Source organism: Plenodomus lingam, assembly GCF_022343315.1.
Source record: "Plenodomus lingam strain CAN1 chromosome Unknown contig_13, whole genome shotgun sequence".
NCBI lineage: Eukaryota > Fungi > Ascomycota > Dothideomycetes > Pleosporales > Leptosphaeriaceae > Plenodomus > Plenodomus lingam.
In genome coordinates, this window is record NW_027093931.1 from 812,017 (window position 1) to 832,060 (window position 20,044).

The 20,044-nt window shown below is 49.3% G+C and overlaps 12 protein-coding genes across 12 annotated transcripts; 6 read left to right on the plus strand and 6 right to left on the minus strand.

Moving 5' to 3' along the window:
- Positions 1-34: 34 nt before the first annotated feature.
- Positions 35-358, plus strand: IAQ61_001864 (uncharacterized protein; the record flags this gene model as incomplete). Its single annotated transcript, XM_003833683.2, has 1 exon — positions 35-358. One exon carries the CDS (start codon positions 35-37, stop codon positions 356-358), a length of 324 nt encoding a protein of 107 aa, XP_003833731.2.
- Positions 359-1,003: 645 nt separating this feature from the next.
- IAQ61_001865 (uncharacterized protein) lies at positions 1,004-1,920 on the minus strand (the record flags this gene model as incomplete). The annotated part of the gene is made up of 2 exons (XM_066095297.1): positions 1,004-1,190; positions 1,358-1,920. The coding sequence occupies 2 exons, from the start codon at positions 1,918-1,920 to the stop codon at positions 1,004-1,006; spliced, it is 750 nt and encodes a 249-aa protein (XP_065954781.1).
- A 1-nt stretch (position 1,921) lies between these two features.
- IAQ61_001866 (uncharacterized protein) lies at positions 1,922-3,951 on the plus strand (the record flags this gene model as incomplete). The annotated part of the gene is made up of 4 exons (XM_003833685.2): positions 1,922-2,113; positions 2,165-2,258; positions 2,309-3,121; positions 3,169-3,951. The coding sequence occupies exons 1-4, from the start codon at positions 2,097-2,099 to the stop codon at positions 3,949-3,951; spliced, it is 1,707 nt and encodes a 568-aa protein (XP_003833733.1). The 5' UTR covers positions 1,922-2,096.
- Positions 3,952-4,684: 733 nt separating this feature from the next.
- Positions 4,685-6,043, plus strand: IAQ61_001867 (uncharacterized protein; the record flags this gene model as incomplete). Its single annotated transcript, XM_003833686.2, has 3 exons — positions 4,685-4,918; positions 5,018-5,380; positions 5,458-6,043. The coding sequence occupies 3 exons, from the start codon at positions 4,685-4,687 to the stop codon at positions 5,731-5,733; spliced, it is 873 nt and encodes a 290-aa protein (XP_003833734.2). The 3' UTR covers positions 5,734-6,043.
- A 250-nt stretch (positions 6,044-6,293) lies between these two features.
- On the minus strand, positions 6,294-7,247 carry IAQ61_001868 (uncharacterized protein). Its single transcript, XM_003833687.2, has 2 exons — positions 6,962-7,247; positions 6,294-6,905 (listed from the first exon to the last, which is right to left on the minus strand). The coding sequence occupies exons 1-2, from the start codon at positions 7,043-7,045 to the stop codon at positions 6,531-6,533; spliced, it is 459 nt and encodes a 152-aa protein (XP_003833735.1). The 5' UTR covers positions 7,046-7,247; the 3' UTR covers positions 6,294-6,530.
- IAQ61_001869 (uncharacterized protein) lies at positions 7,248-8,525 on the minus strand (the record flags this gene model as incomplete). The annotated part of the gene is made up of 2 exons (XM_003833688.2): positions 7,248-7,930; positions 8,033-8,525. 2 exons carry the CDS (start codon positions 8,523-8,525, stop codon positions 7,536-7,538), a joined length of 888 nt encoding a protein of 295 aa, XP_003833736.1. The 3' UTR covers positions 7,248-7,535.
- Positions 8,526-8,944: 419 nt separating this feature from the next.
- Positions 8,945-9,127, plus strand: IAQ61_001870 (uncharacterized protein; the record flags this gene model as incomplete). Its single annotated transcript, XM_003833689.1, has 1 exon — positions 8,945-9,127. One exon carries the CDS (start codon positions 8,945-8,947, stop codon positions 9,125-9,127), a length of 183 nt encoding a protein of 60 aa, XP_003833737.1.
- Positions 9,128-9,368: 241 nt separating this feature from the next.
- On the plus strand, positions 9,369-9,701 carry IAQ61_001871 (uncharacterized protein; the record flags this gene model as incomplete). The annotated part of the gene is made up of 3 exons (XM_066095298.1): positions 9,369-9,395; positions 9,455-9,578; positions 9,628-9,701. The coding sequence occupies 3 exons, from the start codon at positions 9,369-9,371 to the stop codon at positions 9,699-9,701; spliced, it is 225 nt and encodes a 74-aa protein (XP_065954782.1).
- A 12-nt stretch (positions 9,702-9,713) lies between these two features.
- IAQ61_001872 (uncharacterized protein) lies at positions 9,714-10,685 on the minus strand (the record flags this gene model as incomplete). Its single annotated transcript, XM_003833690.1, has 2 exons — positions 9,714-10,458; positions 10,510-10,685. 2 exons carry the CDS (start codon positions 10,683-10,685, stop codon positions 9,714-9,716), a joined length of 921 nt encoding a protein of 306 aa, XP_003833738.1.
- Positions 10,686-11,403: 718 nt separating this feature from the next.
- IAQ61_001873 (uncharacterized protein) lies at positions 11,404-11,778 on the minus strand (the record flags this gene model as incomplete). The annotated part of the gene is made up of 1 exon (XM_003833691.1): positions 11,404-11,778. One exon carries the CDS (start codon positions 11,776-11,778, stop codon positions 11,404-11,406), a length of 375 nt encoding a protein of 124 aa, XP_003833739.1.
- Positions 11,779-12,033: 255 nt separating this feature from the next.
- IAQ61_001874 (uncharacterized protein) lies at positions 12,034-13,415 on the minus strand (the record flags this gene model as incomplete). The annotated part of the gene is given in 6 exon segments (XM_066095299.1): positions 12,034-12,155; positions 12,210-12,303; positions 12,332-12,967; positions 12,983-13,102; positions 13,197-13,285; positions 13,340-13,415. Coding segments are annotated over 6 exon segments (1,137 nt in total), but the record flags the coding sequence as incomplete, so codon positions are not given.
- Positions 13,416-17,334: 3,919 nt separating this feature from the next.
- On the plus strand, positions 17,335-18,924 carry IAQ61_001875 (uncharacterized protein; the record flags this gene model as incomplete). Its single annotated transcript, XM_003833692.1, has 1 exon — positions 17,335-18,924. One exon carries the CDS (start codon positions 17,335-17,337, stop codon positions 18,922-18,924), a length of 1,590 nt encoding a protein of 529 aa, XP_003833740.1.
- Between the last annotated feature and the right edge of the window lie 1,120 nt (positions 18,925-20,044).

Genomic DNA, 20,044 nt, shown 5'->3' on the forward strand with positions numbered 1-20,044 from the left:
CTGGATCATCTCTTCGGAGATCTTCCCCGCATCCATGCGGTCCATATCGGGACCTTGGGCAGCCGCATCCGTGTGGATCTGGACTCTGATTGTAACGAAGGCCTTGCCCCAAATGTACACCAGCATGGAATGGGGCGTGTACGTCTTCTTCGCCACTTCTCTCATTTGTGCCAGTATCTACGCATTCTTCTTTATCCACGATACAAAAGGCCTCCGCATAGATCAAATGGATCAACTGTTTGGTTTCGAGAAGAGAGAACACTACATTGCACCCGAGGCTGGCTTTGACTCGAAGATGGTGGATGATGACAGCGAGCACCATGAGAAGATGGCCAGCACACGGACTGAGGCTGTGTAATTGACGTTGGAGATACCCTGAATCTTGTAACGTCTATTGCAATGTTAGCGTGGCTTAAGAAGTCTTGGAGTATCAGAGGGATAGGCAATTGGTTACACCGAACCCGACATATCCCCTCACAGCAAGCATCGTGCGGAGTCATGACTGGCCATCGGAGGCATTGCTGGTAACGGAGTGCGTTCTGTCTGGACAGTAGGCATGATCAAATAGCTTGCACCATAGCTGCCACGTTGTATTTGCATTTTTTTCCCTCACTTTCTATATGATATCACCTCACTTGTGTGGGACTTGAGCGAAGGCCAGTGAAAAAAAAACTCGGCTTTCAATCTCGCATGTAGTTCATGTGCCGGGAGAGTTGCCTGTGAAGGCTTGTACCCCCGCATCTTCGTGAACGTGTGACGTGTGGTCGGCCTTTCATGGACTTGGCACCGGGTCTAACTGGTACCCCACGTTAAGGCTGACTGAGATGGTCAAATATACGGGAAGATTGCTGTTCGTTCGAGTAATGAGGTTGAGGCTCTGCGGATCTTGTGGGGAATAGGTACGACCCCGTTGGTCGCCTCAGTTACTATTGTACGCTTTCATCGTAGCCTCCGCAAACCTCCGCGCGCTTTTCTTTGCACGCTCAACGACCAGTGCATTGCTTCAAGCATCTTCCGCCAAGAACTCGATAAACTCCACGCGTCTCTTCTTTCTCTCGTTTGTGGCAAACATGTTCCACAGCGCCGGTTCTTCTTGGGCCCTTCTACAGGCCTTCTTTTGCGGGTCTTTTGCTACAAGTACCGCTGATTTACCGAGATCTTTTGTATCACGCGTCCGCAACCTGAATCGGCTCGGCGTTGTATCGCGCGTCCTTTACCGGTCATCGACTTGTCGGGGCATGCACTCAAAGGAGGCAGTGCACACCACGCAACCCACTTCTTCCATCATTGGATAGTGCGGCATTTTGAAGAGTTTGGAGGTTAGAAGTGCATGCAGCAAATGATGTTGAGACTGCACAGACCTGAGGTGGATTCTGAGGTGGATTCTGAGGTGGATTCGCATACCCACCGCCAAGACCGTCCATCGTGTCGGGAAACGTTCTTTGTCCGATACTCTAGGTACCAGTGGTCGAGAAATGGAGTTACTGTCACCTGACACATCAGAGGTCGTTGAGCTTGAGACAGTGCGGCCAGCCGTCCCGGCACAGCATAGCCGACTAGGGAGCTGCGAAAAGGCATCAGAGGCGCAAAGGGGCGTATTTTCTGGCCTGCCCAAGCACAACGTTCACACCAACATTTTGCCTTCTGATCGAGCAAACATACGCTGTGTATCTGAATGTAATCCGATGACCAGAGTGCTGGGCCAATCGTCAAAAGCCCAGTTGCATACATGTCAGATGGTGTCGCCATGGCCGACCGAATGGTATTCGGCCTCCCCACAACACTGTCCTTGGAGGCTGACCGGTAGAAGCCGCTAAGCTCCTTATTGGCAATTTTCAAGATAATAATTGGATACCACGGACGTTCAGCCAAGTGTGCAGGCCTCCCGTGGTGATCCCTTAGTGACGGCGTGGCGCCCATGACGTAGAACCATGAATCGAATGCTGGGCACGACGCTCGGCATTACCGCATTGACGAACACGGCAAGTAACAGACAATGGTTGTACATAAGAAACCTGAGGTAGACATTGAGTAGTTTGAAAGATCAAGTCTTCGACTTGCACGATCTCATCGAGTAACAGGTTGCAACCGCAGTCATGGGTCTCGGCAAGATGTATGTTTCGATGCATCAATGTCCACTATAATTCTCACTAATCCATACCAGGTCCGTCCGCGTTCGCGGCGCAGAATGTGGAATGGAGGCCATCATATTAGGATGTATCACTTCCATAGGCGGATTTCTCTTTGGTTATGATACCGTAGGGCATTTTCTATCTATCATGCAGTCGACCGAGCTGATTTCAGATAGGGCCAAATCTCGTCTATGCTTCTCTTCCGGGATTTCATCCGTCGATTCGGTCAGACCCAGGCTAATGGTGAAATCGCATTCGATGTTACGATTCAATCTTTGGTCGTCTCCATGATGTCTATCGGTACTCTTCTTGGTGCGTTGGCTGGAGCCTATACCGCCGACTGGTTCGGCCGTCGACGCAGTCTCAGTATCGGTGTGGCTGTCTTCATCATTGGAAATATCATACAAATCACGGCAATGGAGAGCTGGGTCCACCTTATGATAGGTCGTATTGTCGCCGGTCTCGGTGTCGGAAACCTGTCAATCGGTGTGCCCATGTTCCAGTCCGAGTGTTGCCCGCGCGAAATTCGTGGTGCTGTCGTTGCTTCATACCAACTGATGATCACTATCGGCATCTTGATCTCAAATCTTATCAACTATGGTGTCCGCGACAACCCCGGTGATGATACAGATGCATCTTGGAGAATAGTCATTGGTCTTGGTATTGCCTTTTCGCTCCCGCTTGGTATTGGAATCCTCTTCAGCCCTGAATCACCACGTTGGCTGGCTGGACGTGGTAGGTGGGAAGAGGCACGCATGTCCCTTGCCCGTCTACGAGGGCTGAAAGACGATCCAACGAATCCACTTGTCAATGACGATTTCAAAGAGATGGAATCTTCCATTCAAGAACAAAACAGCGCCGGACAGGCAACTTGGGTCGAATGCTTCACTGGCAAGCCATCTAACATCCCACGAACTCTCTACCGCACAATTCTTGGATGCGCACTACAATTTTTGCAGCAATGGACTGGAGTCAACTACTTCTTCTATGTAAGTTCTGCTTTTTCGAGGACCTGATCACGACTAATCCGCCACAGTACGGTGCCACGATTTTTGAAGCAGCCGGTATCGATGATCCCATTCAGACCCAACTCATTCTTGGTGCTGTCAACGTTGCCATGACGATTCCTGGTCTTTATATTATCGAAAGGGTAGGTCGTCGCGTACCATTGGTTGCCGGTGGTCTTTGGCAAGCCGTCTGGCTCCTTATCTTCGCGATCATCGGTATCGTGCGACCCCCAACAGAATACGCCAGCTCAGGAACCGTTATGATTGTTTGTGCCTGTATGTTTATCGCATCCTTCGCCATGACATGGGGCCCCTTCGTGTGGGTAGTCATTGGCGAGACCTTCTCTCTCCGGTCACGTGCAAAGCAAGCCTCCTTGGCTACTGCGTTCAACTGGCTCGGAAACTTCATGATTGGGTTCCTTACACCATATGCCAACGATGGGATCGGCTATGCTTTCGGATTCGTATTCTTTGCCTGCAACTTCGTCGCAGCCGCAACCGTTTACTTCTTCGTCTTCGAAACGAAGTCTCTGTCGCTTGAGAACTGTGATGTCATGTATTCGGATCCAAACCTCAAGGCTATTACTAGTAAGAAGTGGATACCCACAGGCTACATCACTCGCAACGAGCGCGACGACGCGTACTGGCAGCGACGCACAAGCGTTTTGGACAATCAGGCAGGTGGAATTCCAGGATCTCTTGACGAGAAGCATGGGGAAGACAAGCTCGCCACCGACACATCACCAGATAGGAGTATGTCGCTGCACCAAGAGCACGTCGACGGGACAACCGGGGACAGTCGTCGAGTTTGAATGTTGTTGTGACTTGAACTTAAAAGGGTGGCTGTTTGTTGAGTCGTACTTGTTTAGGAAAGCAGCTTACATGACGCTTGTGAATAGTGTTGGAGAGGTCGAAGTAATTCTATCAGGCTCTTCATTCTCCCATCATCAGTCCTGTGAATAATTTTGTCACGCATCTGCGTAAGTCTCTTCTCGAACGATGGTCATTCGGTGTAGGGAGGGAAACCAATTATATGGTGTTGGCGAGTGCGGACGGAGAGTGAAGCAGGCCAGCGATAAATCACGTGGCATCCTTGGGCAGCTAGAGTCCAGGTAAACAACACCTCTCACAAGAGGGCAGCCCTGCCCTTGGTGTAGTTGGCCAAATTTAGGGGAAATGATCTTATCAACGGGGACCTTCTGATTCTGAAAAGCCTCCACACTACTGAGACTGTCTCTGACATGCTCCTAATCATAGTAAGCTCACTCGAAGTATGCAGCCTTTAAGAACTCAGACTGGCAAAGCATTCCGCCAAAAGATGCCGACACAGCCACCCCTAACTAAACTTAGCGAGGCGCATGTCATAGGCAAACTCGGGCACCACGCAACGCGTCAGCTGTCAAGCATGCGCCCAGCCACAACAGGACGACGCCGTAGCTGAAACCTCAAAAAAAACAACATCAGTGTCTGGTCAACACCAGCATACATACACCTAGGTTTCTACTCGCCTCTAAGTCGTTAACTTGACAAACAAAGTAGATCAACATGGCGCCAGTACTCCCGCCATCAACGCGCTCGACACTCGCCAAGTTAGCGCGCCGGACACTTGTCACAGCAGGGCCCGCACTGGCGCAGCCACATCTGCACCGTTTTCAGCGTCGCGGATTGACGGTAAATCACACTCAAGCTGTGACGCTGGGGGTCATCGGTGCGTATGTCGTTGTTATTGCTTTATTATGGAATCTCCCGTATGTAAGATGGGTCTTGTGGCCATTCAAGGTATGTTTTGCACGGTTATTGCTGTACCAGCACCGTACGCCTCAGACAATGCCTTGGCATGGCCGAGGACATGGCACAAAATATGCTGACGATGATTAGATGCTCGTTATTGCATTCCATGAGTTTGGCCATGCGATAACAGCATGTTGTACGGGTGGACGGGTGGAGTCGATATCACTGGATCCACACGAGGGAGGTGTAACGCATATGCGCGGTGGCAAGCAATTCATCACATTACCGGCTGGCTACTTGGGCTCCTCGCTGATTGGAGCATTGCTCACCTTTTGCGGGTTCAACATTGTCGCTTCAAAAGTTGCGAGCATAGTGCTGGGCGTCTGCTTTTTGCTGACGCTTTGGTGGGCGAGAAAGGATTGGTTGACGATTGTGACGATTTTACTTGCGGTGGGATTATTGGTTGCGTTTTGGTTTATTGAGCATGGAGAGGCGCTGCGGTTTATGGTGGTATGTTGAGTTCCCTTTTGAAAGTCCTGGAAGCATTCGTCGTATATCGTAACGTGTGCTAGGCTAACTGTTTGCAGTTATTCATTGGCGTCATGTCTTCTCTCTACAGCGTTTGGGACATCTGCGATGATTTGATTCTTCGAAAAGTCAACTCCAGTGATGCGAGTGTATTTGCCAAACGGTACGGTGGCTCTTCGCAGTGCTGGGGTATTCTTTGGTCGGTCATCTCCTTGATTTTGATGGTCTGCGGTATCCTAGCTGGGCTTGCAGCATTTAAGCAAGACTTTGCACAACAAGAGAAGGATAGCCAGGAATTTATCCCGACTGTTAAAATGATGATGATGATGATATAAAGGGATGATGGTAATTTAGTAAACTTTGGGCTCTAAGGCGATGACAGACTATGACACGATATCCGAACTTGTAGACATATAATGTTCACCTCCTGACGATCATTCCCTTATGCTATCGTACAAGATCATCTCTGTGAGGTTGTAGTAGAGGTGGAACAGCAAATCAGAACGTGTGATGGAGTTAAATTATACAGTCTTATGTGCCTGGTGGGAGACAAAATCTTAAACTGCTAGGAAAATGCAATGTAACAGCATATCTTAACTCGTGCAAACGATGAATATCCAGCGTCTTAAAGAGTAGATGTGTAGAATTTGGGTCAAAGCAAGCCATATACGACGAACAGCAAATTGCAAGCTATATCTGATACATCACGGATACATCACAGGTTAACAACTATCCGAAGCACTTCATCCATTGGGACTGCATCATGAGTTCTAACAACTCTTCCAAACTAAAGACAGACTTGGGAAAAGTATGAGTGGCTTTATCTGGAGTTCTGCTAAAGAGCGGCAATCTAAAGCACATCCCTTATCTCCATGCCACACAATGGGTGGTATTGCGGCCGACGCCAATAAAATAGGGCAAGGGTCCTCATTTCCTAGCCATGTGGTATATATCTTTTCCCAAGGATCATGGCATTGTCCATACGGCGTGGCTTGCTTCTTGTTTATCGAGATCAATTGTTCCAGCCCGAAAAGCCGCAGGTGACGAAATGCAGGTGTATTCGGGGCGATGACATTCTAGTTTGAAAATACACCGTCTTCCATCCTTGCGTCCTTCCAATCGGAAGCCGGGTTCATAGCGGCATGGATTTCTTCCTCGTTAGACCTTTGCGTGGTGCAATCAAGTCTTGAGTCGTGTTCAATATTGAAGATTGGTTCTCAAGCTCAGGATGCGTCAGTTTAGCAGCATCCAATCGTTGCGCAACTAATTCCTCACGCGCAGAGTCGAGATCCTGCTTCACCGCACCAAGCTCGTGCTTGAGATTGGTGATTTCAAGCTTGTGCTCTGCGGCTTTGATTTCCTGCTCGAGAGTGGATATGGCGAACTGGTGCTCCACGAATGCACATTCCTGTTGAACTTTGGACATCTCGACCTGATGCTTCGCGGCTTCAAGACCGTGCTGACCTAGGGTTTGAACATTGCTGAGCTTTGCGCGTAGATCCTGAATCTAAGTATGTAGGTTAGTCTGTATACCTCTTCATAGGCGGGGAGGACAACACGGACCTTTTGTGACTGGGCAGCGATTTCGTCCTCATGCGAGGTGAATTCGTTAGACCGTTCCAGGCGGCGACGTTTAGTGCTCGACATTGTGGGCGTTGGCGATGCTGTTGTTGGTGTATTGGATAGAGGAAGCCTTGCGTGAGTGCAAGTGAGAGAGGAAGGAAGATGGAGGGTTGTAAATTGTTTACAAAGCTTGGACTCGTGAGGCTTTTAGCGCGAGGGCATGTGACTGCTGGTGAAGGTGAGTGTGTGAAAGTGATCATTTCTCGATCACAACCTATTGGAGGTGTATTTTCTACACGGAGAGATGTCCAGTCCCGACGATCAAAATAAGAGTAATCAAACGTGTCTGCGTAGATGCGTGTCAAAAAAAGTCTAATATATGGTGATTGAGCATGGTCGCGTGTCCATTGGACAACGACTCCCATGTCGATGCAATGCAATGAGATATGCATTTCCCAAACTCCTTTGAAAAAAACAAAAAATAGGTAACTTGCCTATGCATACAAAAAGAAAAAAAGAGCCAGGCTACCCACCAGAGTTACACGATCATTCCATCACTCTTCCTCCTCATCTCTCAAACACTAACACATCCACCATCAATCTTCAAATGCCCGCCAGTCATAAATTTGCTATCTTCGCTCGCCAAAAAAGCCACCACACTCGCCACATCATCCGGAGCGCCAAACCTGCCCAGTGCTGTCTCATCCCTCAACTCATCCAACTGCTCCTTATCCCAGCCATCTTTGTAGCCTGGCGTGTCAATGATGCTCGTGTGTATGGTGTTGACGCGAATGCCGTATTGGCCCAGCTCCTCAGCGGCGGTGAGGGCGATGCCGCGAAGGGCGAATTTCGAAGACGAGTAGGCGATTAGGCCGGGCATGCCGCGAAGACCGGCGATGGAGGAGCGCAGGATGATGGAGCCGCCCGAGGCGCGCATGGCGGCCGCGCAGTGTTTTACGCCGAGAAAGGCTGGGGGTTCTGTTAATATCTAATGTGCACCCTTGGCGAATCTCGAGAGGAGATAAGACTTGTAGGAAAGGGGTGAAGAAAGAAAAGGGGGAAGTAACGAACCAGACTTTGCATTGATGAGCATAATACGATCCCAGTCCTCCTCGCTCATCTCAAACAACGACGTATTGTCCTCCCTCTCCGAGCAATTCAACAACGCAGCATCCAGCTTGCCAAACCGCTGCACCGTCTTCTTGACGCAAGCCTCGACGTCGGCCTCCTTGGTCGCATCCGCTGCAATCGTAAGCAGCCGTGACTCGAGAGGCACGCCCGTGGAAACAGCAGCTTTGAGAACGGGCACGGCGGCCTCGAGGGCGGGCTGGTTGGTGTCGATGAGGGCTACGTTGGCGCCTTCGACGAGCAGTCTGCCGGCGCTCTCGACGCCGATTTTGCCGCCGCCGCCGGTGATGAAGATGACTTTGCCTTGGAGGCGGTGGATGGGGAGTGGGCGGGAGAGGTTGGTGGATGTGGGGGCGCGCTCGATGCCTGGGCGGACGGGCTTGTTGAGGTTGAGGGTTGAGATGCCACGGGGTGGCATGCGTGAAGGAGTTGCCATTTTTCTTCCTGTCTTCTGTTTGTTCTTGTCGTCTTCCTGGTTAGATTGATGAAGTTGATTGATGAAGGATTGCTATATCGAGTGGTCGTAATAATAGTCTCTAAAAGTAAAAATAACAACAAAATATGCCGTCCAGCGGTGTCCGTATCGTCGTTGGGCAAACGGTCCTTTGCAGAGACAAAAGTGCAGTGCTACTATGTAAGTGACCCTCTCTCCTCACATCAAAGTGTGGGCCCCAACAGCTTCTTTATGTATCCTTTCCTCTCACACCAACCGAACCCACCGCCTGTTGCTATCCAATTTCTCCTCCCACCAGAGAAGAGAAAAAAAAAAACCCACACGGTCCTTTAGGTATGGTACACTTGTCCGTATCGACTACTAAGCAGCGAGAGCGGGACCCACGTTGAAATCCTCAAACAATGACGTCGGTACGGAGCCGACTAGGCGAAATCCCTGCTTCAACAGACGTCAAGTCGGTGAACTATCATGAAGGCTTAAAGCGGGTTCTCTCCCTTGAGCCTCGTAGCCCCAGTATTTCCAGCCAATGGCACGGCGTGCGGTGCCGGGGTAGCGCCGTGACCGCCATTTGGGCTTCCGAGTAAGAGGGAAGATTGGAGCAAGAGGCTGGGCGGTGGTGTTGATACTTGTGGGACGTTGTTACATGCTGCTGGATACCGTCCAAAGGGCGTGTGTGCGGGCAGTGCGGGCAGTGGGGTTATGAAGGGGGGGGGGGGGGAAGAGAAAGTATGTAAGTGTGGTGTGGTTGTACTGCATACCTACCATCCCATTAGGTACTGTACTATACTCTACCTACCCCGCGGCCGTATAGAGTCAACCTCGCCCATGCTTCGGTCCCCCAGCTCATCGTGTGTAAGTATCTGTTACGAACATGGCCAGTACAGTACCTAGAGTATTGATAATCTAGGTAGCCAGCCGTGGAACGCCTGTTGTGCCAAATACCAACACGAATCGATTCCAATTTTACAAGTCCCGCAGAAGGCCGTCGGATGAGTTCCGACAAAAGAGTTGCGAATGAAGATCATATACCAAAAGGTATGGATGGCATGTGAAAAGAGGACATCACAGCGTGTGACGTGGTCAGATCATCATCAAGAATTGTCATTAGTCTCGTTATCCTGCGCATGCACGACGCAGCTCGCAAAAGCGGCTAAATGAAACCTCGCAGCTCTACCAGTCGAGGAAGTAATCAATGCCATCGGAAATAGCAACACCCCCGAGCGCAGCATGGGCGCTGAAGGGGTACTCATGGATGCTAATGTCCCGCAGCGCCGGGCTGTCCTTCAACGTCTCGTACAGTTTTGTCGTCAAGTCCGTCATCCTCATCGGCAAGAGAATGCTCTGTCTAAAGGCAAACTCCTCGTCCGTCTCCTTCCGTCTCTGGACTGGGGCTTGCTCCAAGGCTCCGTAACTGAGCTGGAAGGCGGGCTTGGTTGTATTCGGTGACGATGTCGGCGATGTAAGAGGGGCCAGAAAACCGGTGTGGTTGAAGACATAGTCGTTGTTCCAGAACAGTGCGGGAGACGAAGCGAGAAAGGTATCGAAGAGATCAGGGCGCGCAACAAGGGCGTAGAGGACAAACAGCCCACCAAACGAATGTCCGTATAAGGCATCCCGATCGAAGTTGGCCTTTGGGAAAACAGATTCCCGGACCCACGGGCGAAGTGCTGTGTCGATGAAGTGGATGAAGTTGTCGGCGTTGGAGGGCACGTTTGGTTGTACCGCGGGAGGGCAGTCTGCGCAGACTGGCGGCTGGTAGTCGTAGCTCCTTTGTTCGGTGTACGGCGAGTCTTCGATCGTTTCCGGATATCCGATGCTAACGACAATGCTATCCGGCTGATTGAACTCGACCGGCCGTCGTCGACGCCAGGCATCTGTGGCTGTCATACCAAGGGCGTTACCATCTAAAACATACCTGGCCGCGTTAGTGAGATTGTCGTCCGACTCCTGGAAAGACGGTACCAACATGGTCTCTACTGTGGTGCTCTCTGCCTGCGTGGTCCAATTCAAAGGCCACGCAAGCTGGATCTGGTACTCCCATGATCCATTGGTAGCCTTGTAGAAGCCGACATTGGGAAGAACGTTCGCGGGAAACTCTGTGATGATGGGAGAGAACTGCCAAGCACCGATTGAGCTCGACATGGCGAAACGTTGTGCTTGCGATCAGCCGAGCCACGCTTTTCGTAGACGGCAACCTCGAGACGGGGCCGGATGTGCGCCCTTTTGTACTCGCGAGCCGGGTGAACTACTCATTAGACACAGGTTACTAGTCTTCTGTAGAGTGAGTGGACGGAAAGCCCAAGAGCGGGAAGGAGCCTCGTGTCATGCCGCTTTGCCACTGATACCAACCTATAGGGCAAGGGGGTTCCCGCATGATCCTTTCCCAGCTGAGTTAGCATAGAAGAGGCGTGGTGTTCTAGTTCCAGTACTGGTGTGTCGACATCCTGGAGCTTACAGAACGCCTTTATATCCGTCAAGGAAGAGGGCACCTTCTCGCCTTTCGCATCTGCATTATGCGCCCTGGAAATATTATTACGAAAAACTAGATAGTTTCCCCAGGCAAGAGCTTGATAGGTTGAATATGGCCTCCGTCATCCTAAGGAACCCGACCGCGTATTGTGCGTCTCTCGACAATTGGAGTAACGAAGACGATGCCATAGCCGTAAAAAGTTTGAGCAAGTCTGAGTACTCCGCACGCAGCACCGCTCGGCTGAACTACCAACTGTCCAATGGGAGCAACCAAGTCATGTAAAATTGGCTTTACACTATCCAATGGAAGCCACAAGATCCAAGAAAATAAGGCCAGCATTCGGCGCCATACCATGCAGGCTATGGTCGCCAGCCGTCACGAGCTGTTTGCCTAATCCGGATCTATGGACCCGAAGTGTTCCCGCAATTTTCCATGCACGATTGTAGCCGCGCGAATCGTCTTCAAAAGAAACGTGCATAAGCCAGCATCGGATGAAAAGAAGCAGCTTGTATCGATCACTTCATAGGGATGGGGATGAGGGAAATTGCAGTGGTCCCATCCTTTCGGTTCTGGCTGTTCGGCTGGCGCCGAGCTGGGTGATCGGAGCATCAGCTGGTGGTCGCGCCATCGGATCATGACCATTCTTGAGAACAAAGGCCGACCGGGCCTCCGATCATGGCCAGATTCCAGTGGCCTGTGAAGAGCCGAGCTGTTCTGCTGTTCTCTGACTCGAAACTGAAATCTGGGTTCGACGTTGATGCGCATGTGAAGGGCTTATAGAGTCCTTTCCTACTAAAGGTGGTAAGGCGAGTGTAGATTAGTACACGACTTATTCCGTTTGTTAGTCTGGACTGGATCTTTTATGACAGCAAATGATTGATTTCTGCCTCACCAACTCGTAATATGACCATATCTGTGGACGGACGTTCTGTGTCATCCCCAGTAGAATCCAAATTGCGATGGAACACAGACCAACGGCGACTACAGGCTTCAAGCGAGGAAAACCTACTGTAGCCATGCCTAGAAAGCTTCCCGGGCTGGTAGAGGGTCATTCTTCTCAGGGCACGGAGCATCATAAATGGCTGGATCGACGAATTGTGGCGTTGCTTCGTTGTTGAGTGCCAGCTGGACAAGAGTCTTGCCTAATAAATGTTATCAGTGAATGATTCTGCATGTCCGTTTTCAAGACGACCTACCAGTCTTCGCATAAGATGGCCACCCATACTTGTTCAGTCCGGCCACGGGATCGCTGGCGAAGGCAGCCCACGCACCCCTGCATATATTTGATGACTTTATCCTGAGCTTCTGTGGTCGGTACCCCAGAAACGTCTGCTGCCGTGCCATAGACCATGTTCAAGTCGGAACCGTGATAAGCAGCGCTACCTCTTGGGCTGAGTCCTGCGCTTCCATTGTACATACGAAGATTGTGCCAGTCCCCATGGTACCGATAACGCCATGTTGGTACCCCATACTGCAACCTATACCCAGCTGAGTATGAGGCCGGGCATGTGAAGCCGCGCTGGGAGAACAAGTCCCATTGAGCATCGGTGAAGTTCAGATTCGCTGAGAATCCCCCTAGCCTGTTCCATCCGTCTTCTTGATCAGTGTTGCCAACCAACATAGGTAGCTTTGCAAAACCACCAGCAGCAGAAAGCTGCTCGTAGTCTGCAAAAACTGTGATGTTATCAACTCTTGGGTGGAAGGTAGCCTGCGTGAGAGCTTGTGTGGGAAGGTCTGGTACGCCACCAGCCGCTGCCAAAATCGTTGCAGTGTCCTTGGAGCGAACGCAAGAAAGGACTTCAGCTGCGTCTTCATTGGGTCCACCACAGCCGATTTTTTGAGAGACATTGTACCAGAGCATTTGCGACCACTCTGCCGTGTTGGGAAGAAAGCTCAGTGAGGTGCCTGACATGGGAATGAGACCTGACACAATCGGGTCATCCTTCCATGCGAACTACCAGTAGTCCACAGATGCGCCGCCAGCACTTTGGCCAAAGATGACGATGCGAGAAGGATCGCCTCCAAACGCGGGAATGTTTTCACGCACCCATTCAACAGCAGCTTGCTGATCGCGAAGTGCGGCATTCGCCTCAACTCCTGGAGCTCCGGAAAAGCCAAAATACCAAGACGATAACTATCAAGCTGATTAGTGGCATAACAGTGACTTGGACGCAACAGCACACAGACCTCGAAGTCACGACTATCACGTCCTCGACACCAGCCAGATATTGGCCATTATAGAAGGGACTGTTGGGGCCTGCAACTTGGAAGCCTAAGCAACTTAAGCGAAGATACGAATCCGTGTTGCGGGGAGTCACGTACCTACGTCCTCCGTGAAAGAAGACTAACACAGGCTTCTTCTTGGTCTCGACATTTGCGACATCGCGCGCCCACACGTTCAACTTCAGGCAGTCTTCGGAAGCGGCGTTGTCATTTCGCGCTATAAACATCTCCCATATCCTTAAGTACGGTACAAAACCGGTTTACAGTAGCCATATTTATCTAAAGTAGACTAAGAAGTGGTTTAGGTAGAAGAAGTAAACCTAAATAGGGTTTATTATACTATGTATTCTATAAAAGTAAACTACTTGTATTTCTACTTCTATTAATCTACTAGTATTACGTAGTAATACCTAGTTTCCTACTATTTAAGTATTTTACCCCTCCTTTCTTTAATCTTCTTCACCACCTCTATCACCACCTCTATCACCACCTCTACCACCACCTCTACCACCACCTCTACCACCACCTCTACCACCACCTCTATCACCACCTCTACACCACCTCTATCACCACCTCTACTACCTCCACCACCTCTACTACCTCACACCACCACCACTACCACCACCACCTCTACTACCTCCCACCACCTCTACACTACCTCCACCACCTCTATCACCACCACCACCTCCACCACCTCTACTACCTCCACCACCTCTACTACCTCCACCACCTCTACTACCTCCACCACCTCTACTACCTCTATCACCACCACCACCTCCACCACTACTACCACACCTCTATTACACCACCTCCACCACCTCTACTACCTCTACCACCACCTCTATCACTACCACCACCTCTACCACTACCTCTACCACCACCTCTATCACCACCACCTCTATTATCACCACCTCCTATTAGTAAAAATATCATGACTCATTATTATGTCATATGTGCGTATAGCGTGAAGCTAATCTTTTCTACCCCTTTTAGTCTTAGTTAGGTATTATAGCGTATAATAGAAATAAAACTACTTTTTATACTTAATTTAAACCCCTACTATAAAAGTAAACCACTACTTTAAACCTATTTATAGGTATACACGAGGTCAGTTTACACCTATATAGTAAACCCCTAGCGTACCATTCTACAGTAAACAATTTTTTACCGTAGTGCTCAGGAATACATCCATCTGAACAGTCATGATCATTGGCCCTCGAAATCAGATCTGCAGCGGCCAGAGCCCCGGCTAAGAACCTGACCACATCTCCGAGAAGATCGCTCAGAGCTAATGAAGGATTTCACCGGAGTCATCTCCTTAGTCTATAGGGATGTGAAGGTGGCAATGGCGAAATACAACCGCAAGGTCTTCGCAACTTTTCCATGCCTTGAAAACGTGCTAATGCTTAGATGTATAAGAGAAAAGTGAGGACGCAAGAGCAAGTAACTTTTTGTTGCACCAGGCAAAATTTTCACAATATGAACGCTAGACAAGAAGCACAGGAAGGCTCATGAGAGTCCCTGCAGCTGCTTCAAAGCTTACGTGTAGCCATTTATAGCATCTATAAATATAGAGACACTAGTGAGAATCAATGTATACAAAAGGAGGGAGACTCTCTGTTATAGTCATACATAGACTATCCTTGAGCTTCTTGTAGACATTAGCCTCTGGCCGAGAGCACCCTCTACTAGACATAGGATGCGCCTATGTGGCTTTGGGCGTTTAGCCCCCGATAAGGACAGCGAGATCAATAGGTGGAAACTAACCAGCCATCCGTCTAGTCATTGATATGAGCCTCTCGAATGTACCGGTGTGGACGGGTACCAATCGCTAAAGAGACGGCAGCGCTAACAGATACCGAAACCCTCCACACACTGCATTGAGCCGCTTCATGGATCCAGGTTGACGAATGATCGAAAATGTTGTTAGCCCATTTTAGTGGTTATAGTGTTGAAAATTGCGCTGTGGCTCATGAGCTCTTGCTCAACTATTGGACAAGTAATATAGTCCCAGATGCTAACCCAGACACGGAAGGATATTTCCAATGGGGCCGAGAACGTGGCTTAGTGGTACACTTGCTCCTTCTGTGAGGCAGAATGATTTCGACCTAGATAAATGTCGCCAGGACACAGGTGGCAGGTATATTCCGTATATTCCAACTACGCCAGACTAATGGAAAGAAATGTATGATCTGTGACATACAGATCCCCGCGAGGCTAATGACAAGAGAAACGCACACGCCGCACAATTATTCGTCTGTTACAGCACTGAGATCTGAGTTAATCTGACCGAGTGCTGAAACGGGAAATCATTCGGAAGTGGGTCTCTTGTTGATAGAATGATTGCGTGGGTAGTTCAAAGATCTAGCTTTTACTATCGGTATTATCTTCCGGTATGCGCTTGTCTGGGTGTGTTAGGAAGCATATCTAAGTACAGATGGCTCAAGAAGGACAATTGATAGACGTTGTCTACGACGGTGCGGATCACAACCGACTCCACGTTGTCAACATTGCTAATTTCCAACACCATGGAACCTTCCGCACGGTGAAGAGAAGTATCCCGATATATCTTTTTTGACATGTGTTTAGCATATGTTTAGTACTAGCGGCTCGTGGGTCTCCACAATGTTGACATGGCGATTGTAGCTTTCGTCAATATGCATCCCCTTTAAGTTCACCATAGAGCAGCAACGGCAGATTGCAAGATCTACAATGACTCAGATCTGACTCAGTGTCGCTTTTAAGCTTCAATCTGTAGCAACTTGAAACGTCGATATAGGGATGATCTGCGCATGGCACCCCTTGCCATGTTGGATCCTTTTCGCGCCCCTTCTGGCAGCCACAGTGAGGATGGATTGTTTTTAATCGCGTTTCAAGAAGAGACCAAGTATCTTGTTTACTTGAACGCAGGAGTCTCATATAACAGAATCATGCCTGGTTCATTTTCTCATGTCAATTGAGAGGGCCAGGATGACATGCTGGTCAAAAGGAAATCCGAAGCTGCGTAGCTTGAAGACCTCAGGCACGACAGTGTGGGCGTACTCGCTACCAACGAATGTATAATGGTGAACGAAAGGCTTGGCAACTGGAACATTTGGCGATTCTGGGGATCACGATGGAGAGATACCTTCACTCTTCGATGTGTAATGAAGAGAGACCTGTGTGGAAGAGCAGCCACTTTTGCTTGATGATTTCATCTTCAACAGGCTGGGTTATGCAGCAAGCGTCATGGATTGCTCTCCAAGTGTTCTCAGTGGGCATTGATATCCAATGGAGATTTTCATATCGAAATCAGAGTGGCCTTCACTCGCCGTCGGGACAAACATGCTTCGTCCTTGTTGCTTAGCACTGTGATAAATCTCGAAACAATGTGCCCATACTGAGCCTCTGATAATATAAGATAGTCTATACATTTTGTTCAGCTTTTCACATGAAACCTTCTAAACTCCACATCAACCTTATACTTCTATACTCTGTGGTGTTATCAAACTTCCAAGACGTTGACTTGGTAAACCAGAACTATCCCACAAAACAGTGTGTTGGAAATCCTTAATGTGGTACCGGTAGTCGCTCCGACTTGAAGAAAAGAAAGAAAGAAAACTTATCTATGGGTGGACATGAATTTTCACCGAGACTTTGAGCGGGGCCACTTGGGCAGGCTCCCAACAACTCACCACTTGGCGTTGCAGATTTGTTTGATTAGGACCTGGCGCACGTGTTGTGCGACAGAACACATGCCACAGCATCCGATCAACAGGGTATGGCAGTACTCTATCCATATGCATCTGCTCTTAGTATGCTTATGTGCAGCCAGATGGAGAGTCTGCGAATCGCGAGCATGCTTCCATGCCCCAAGGCCGCAAGGGGTTGGCGAACTAAGCTTGCCCCGCTCCGAAGCTGCGCCACAGAAGCCCTTCACAGTAACCTCTGCGACGTCATATGCCATGGGATCAATATGCACCTAGGCTGTCCATCGGTCGCTGCTAATTTGTCTCTTGTGTCTCCCAGGTCTTTACCAGTACAGTGAATACCCTCGTTGCATTCATTGTCAACTCCTTGTAAGCCGTTGACCTCCCTTCTTGCGCTTACCCCGCAACCATGGCCGACAAAAGCGCTGTCGAGACTATTGAAGGGCAACCGTCTGGAAAGACAAAGGCACAAATTCTCACCGATGTTTTCTCTCTTGCGACTCAGTTCAGCACTTGTGTGGAGGCCTTCAATCTTATCCATCCATCCAAAGACAACGATCACGCGCAAAAAGTCGCACTTGCAAAGCTTGGGCTACAGCAGGGCAGGCTGCTAATCTTTGGCGATGCGGTTGGCATTTCAGCTCCTCCACCAAACATCGCTCGACATATGATTCCTAGCCATCCAGGAATCACCAACCCAGATCCGCATCTACCTGTCAATTTTGGCGTTAGAGATCCGAGACTGGACGACGAGGTGATCAATGCCAAAATTCGGAAATCTCTCCATGAAATTGCGGGTCGCCCATCGAACATGTCACGGGACGAGCTGATGAATACTTATGGGATGAAGAGTCCTAAAAGCTTCTCTAAACTGGAGTACCCAGCCTTGGACACCAACCGCTTGGAGGGGTTTCGTGAAAAGTATGCACTGCTACAGGATCTTCTTAGACAGACGGGTACACGAACGAGCATCAAGCGCAATACGAGCATGACAACGAACCACTGGACCGTCAAGGACGGCGCACGCTTCAACCACTACGTAGCAACCGTGCGCACCGAGGTAGATTCGCTCATCGAGCTCATGGGCGTGAAAGAGCAAGTGGATCGCGGTACTCGAAGCGATATACGATGCATGGCCTGGCACCCTGACCTCACCGGCCCCATCGTCTACCAGGACTGGGAAAAATTACGGCTTATTCGCGAAGCTTGCGAGGTTGATTATCCCGAGTATATTGAAGTCGCAGACTCTGCCCTCAAGTACATCAATGAGGAATTGAAGGAGACAAGCTTAGCAAAACGTCGTGCGAGCTTAGGTCTCGCGGTTCCCAAGGAAAGTCCAGCTGGTGGGCGGCGCAAGTCTGACTACGACATTCGTACAGCTCCACCAAAGTTTGCCGCAGCAGATAAGACGCATCTACAGCTATCCGCTGAGCGAGCCTGTGACCCGAATAGTGGCAAAGACAGACGACCCGGTTGGCTCTCTGCGTTCAAGTTCAAGTCTTGGTCGAAGAGTTCAAAGAACATGAACAAGCAACGTTCAAATAGCACCCCTGGTCCAGACGAACTTGTCGAGTCAATGCGCTCTCTATCAGAAGGCGAAGCAATACTGCCAGAAAGCGAGGCACCAAACGAGGGCAATGCTCTTGTACCAGTGCGCTCCAAGTCCCTCAGTGCAATACCAGATCCGAATGGGCCTCTCGATCTAGACTCTCGTGTGAGGAACTTGTCTATCGATAACGACAGGCCAGATATGCCCATTATCCAGGAAAACGGTGGAGAAGTCTCGTTATTTCCAGAGCGCGAACAGCTCGACAAGTACGCTCTCTCGCAAGTCAAGACTGTTAGCAGCGAAGGAAGCAACAACCAGCTATCCGGTGTCAATACGGTCAACAGCTTGATTGATCGCCATGACAAGTACCCGGGGGTGGGCCGTATCGAAACGAAGGATATCAGGGACGTGTCCCACGACCATGGTCTCGGTCGCCCAGAGCAGGATTAGATCGTCGGCGGACAAGAGATAATATTTTCTCTATTTTGCATTGGATACCAGTCTCACACGACCTGCATTCTTTTGCGTCTTTTGTTGAAGGATTTTTCAATCGGTCCTATTTCTGTTCATTTCATCATCAATTGGTAGCCGCGAAGGATCAGTAGGCATTACCTAGCGATTCTTGACTGACACGGCAAAGTCCGTAACTCAACGTCAAGCAAGAGCTACCACAGTACTCGATCATCACTTCTCTTCTTACAGTCTCTTTAGATACCCAAAATTGTCTCGACACGCCGTTGCTCCATTCTCTTGGTTGCTGGTCATCATCACGTGACTCAATCCACACCAAAAACACGTGACCATGGATAGTGTAGTGGTATAACCTCAGGGCCAGCCGAAGCACTTGGGGTATCATTTATGCCAATAGCATATTGCATTTGAGCTGAATGACTTATATACATATTACGCACTATCTATACTCACCAATGAGTTGACTCAAGGTGCGAGTAGCGCCTGAACAATCTAGCGTCCGGACCTCTACGGTATGCTACTGTAGAGTAGGTTGTCATGTGTGCTTGCCTGAATCATGTCCAAATCAGTGTGTATGATGCAATAGTCAGGGACAACCGGATGTACATGTACATGTTGTGCATGTAATATGGTAAGGACTACTAAATGTACGGAGGTGGCTTTTAAAAGTTCTTGCTAACAGGGGTGTCTATATTACCGCCGTGATACCACCAAAGCTTAGACTACTCTATCGCGCCGCCCCTCCTTATACTTATTACCACCTTCTAGTCTAATAATCTGCTAAATATAATACTATATACGCTCTATCTAAGCCTAGATTTAGTATTAAGGTAGCTTATCCTAAGCCTTTAACTATACTTTTATACCCTCTGCTCTACTTTTAAGAGCGCCCTTCCTAATAGTGTATAGTAAAATACCTATAATAGCACTAATTTAGGTAGTAGATTTACTACTAAAAGGTAACTTTAGAGTTATAATAAGCGTATAGGTATAGGGATTAGTATTAGGAGCTATAGTAGAGTAAAAACACTAAAGGATTAAGTAGATAGACTATTACTACTACTATCTACAGCTTTAAAATTAAGTGTGTGTAGGCTAA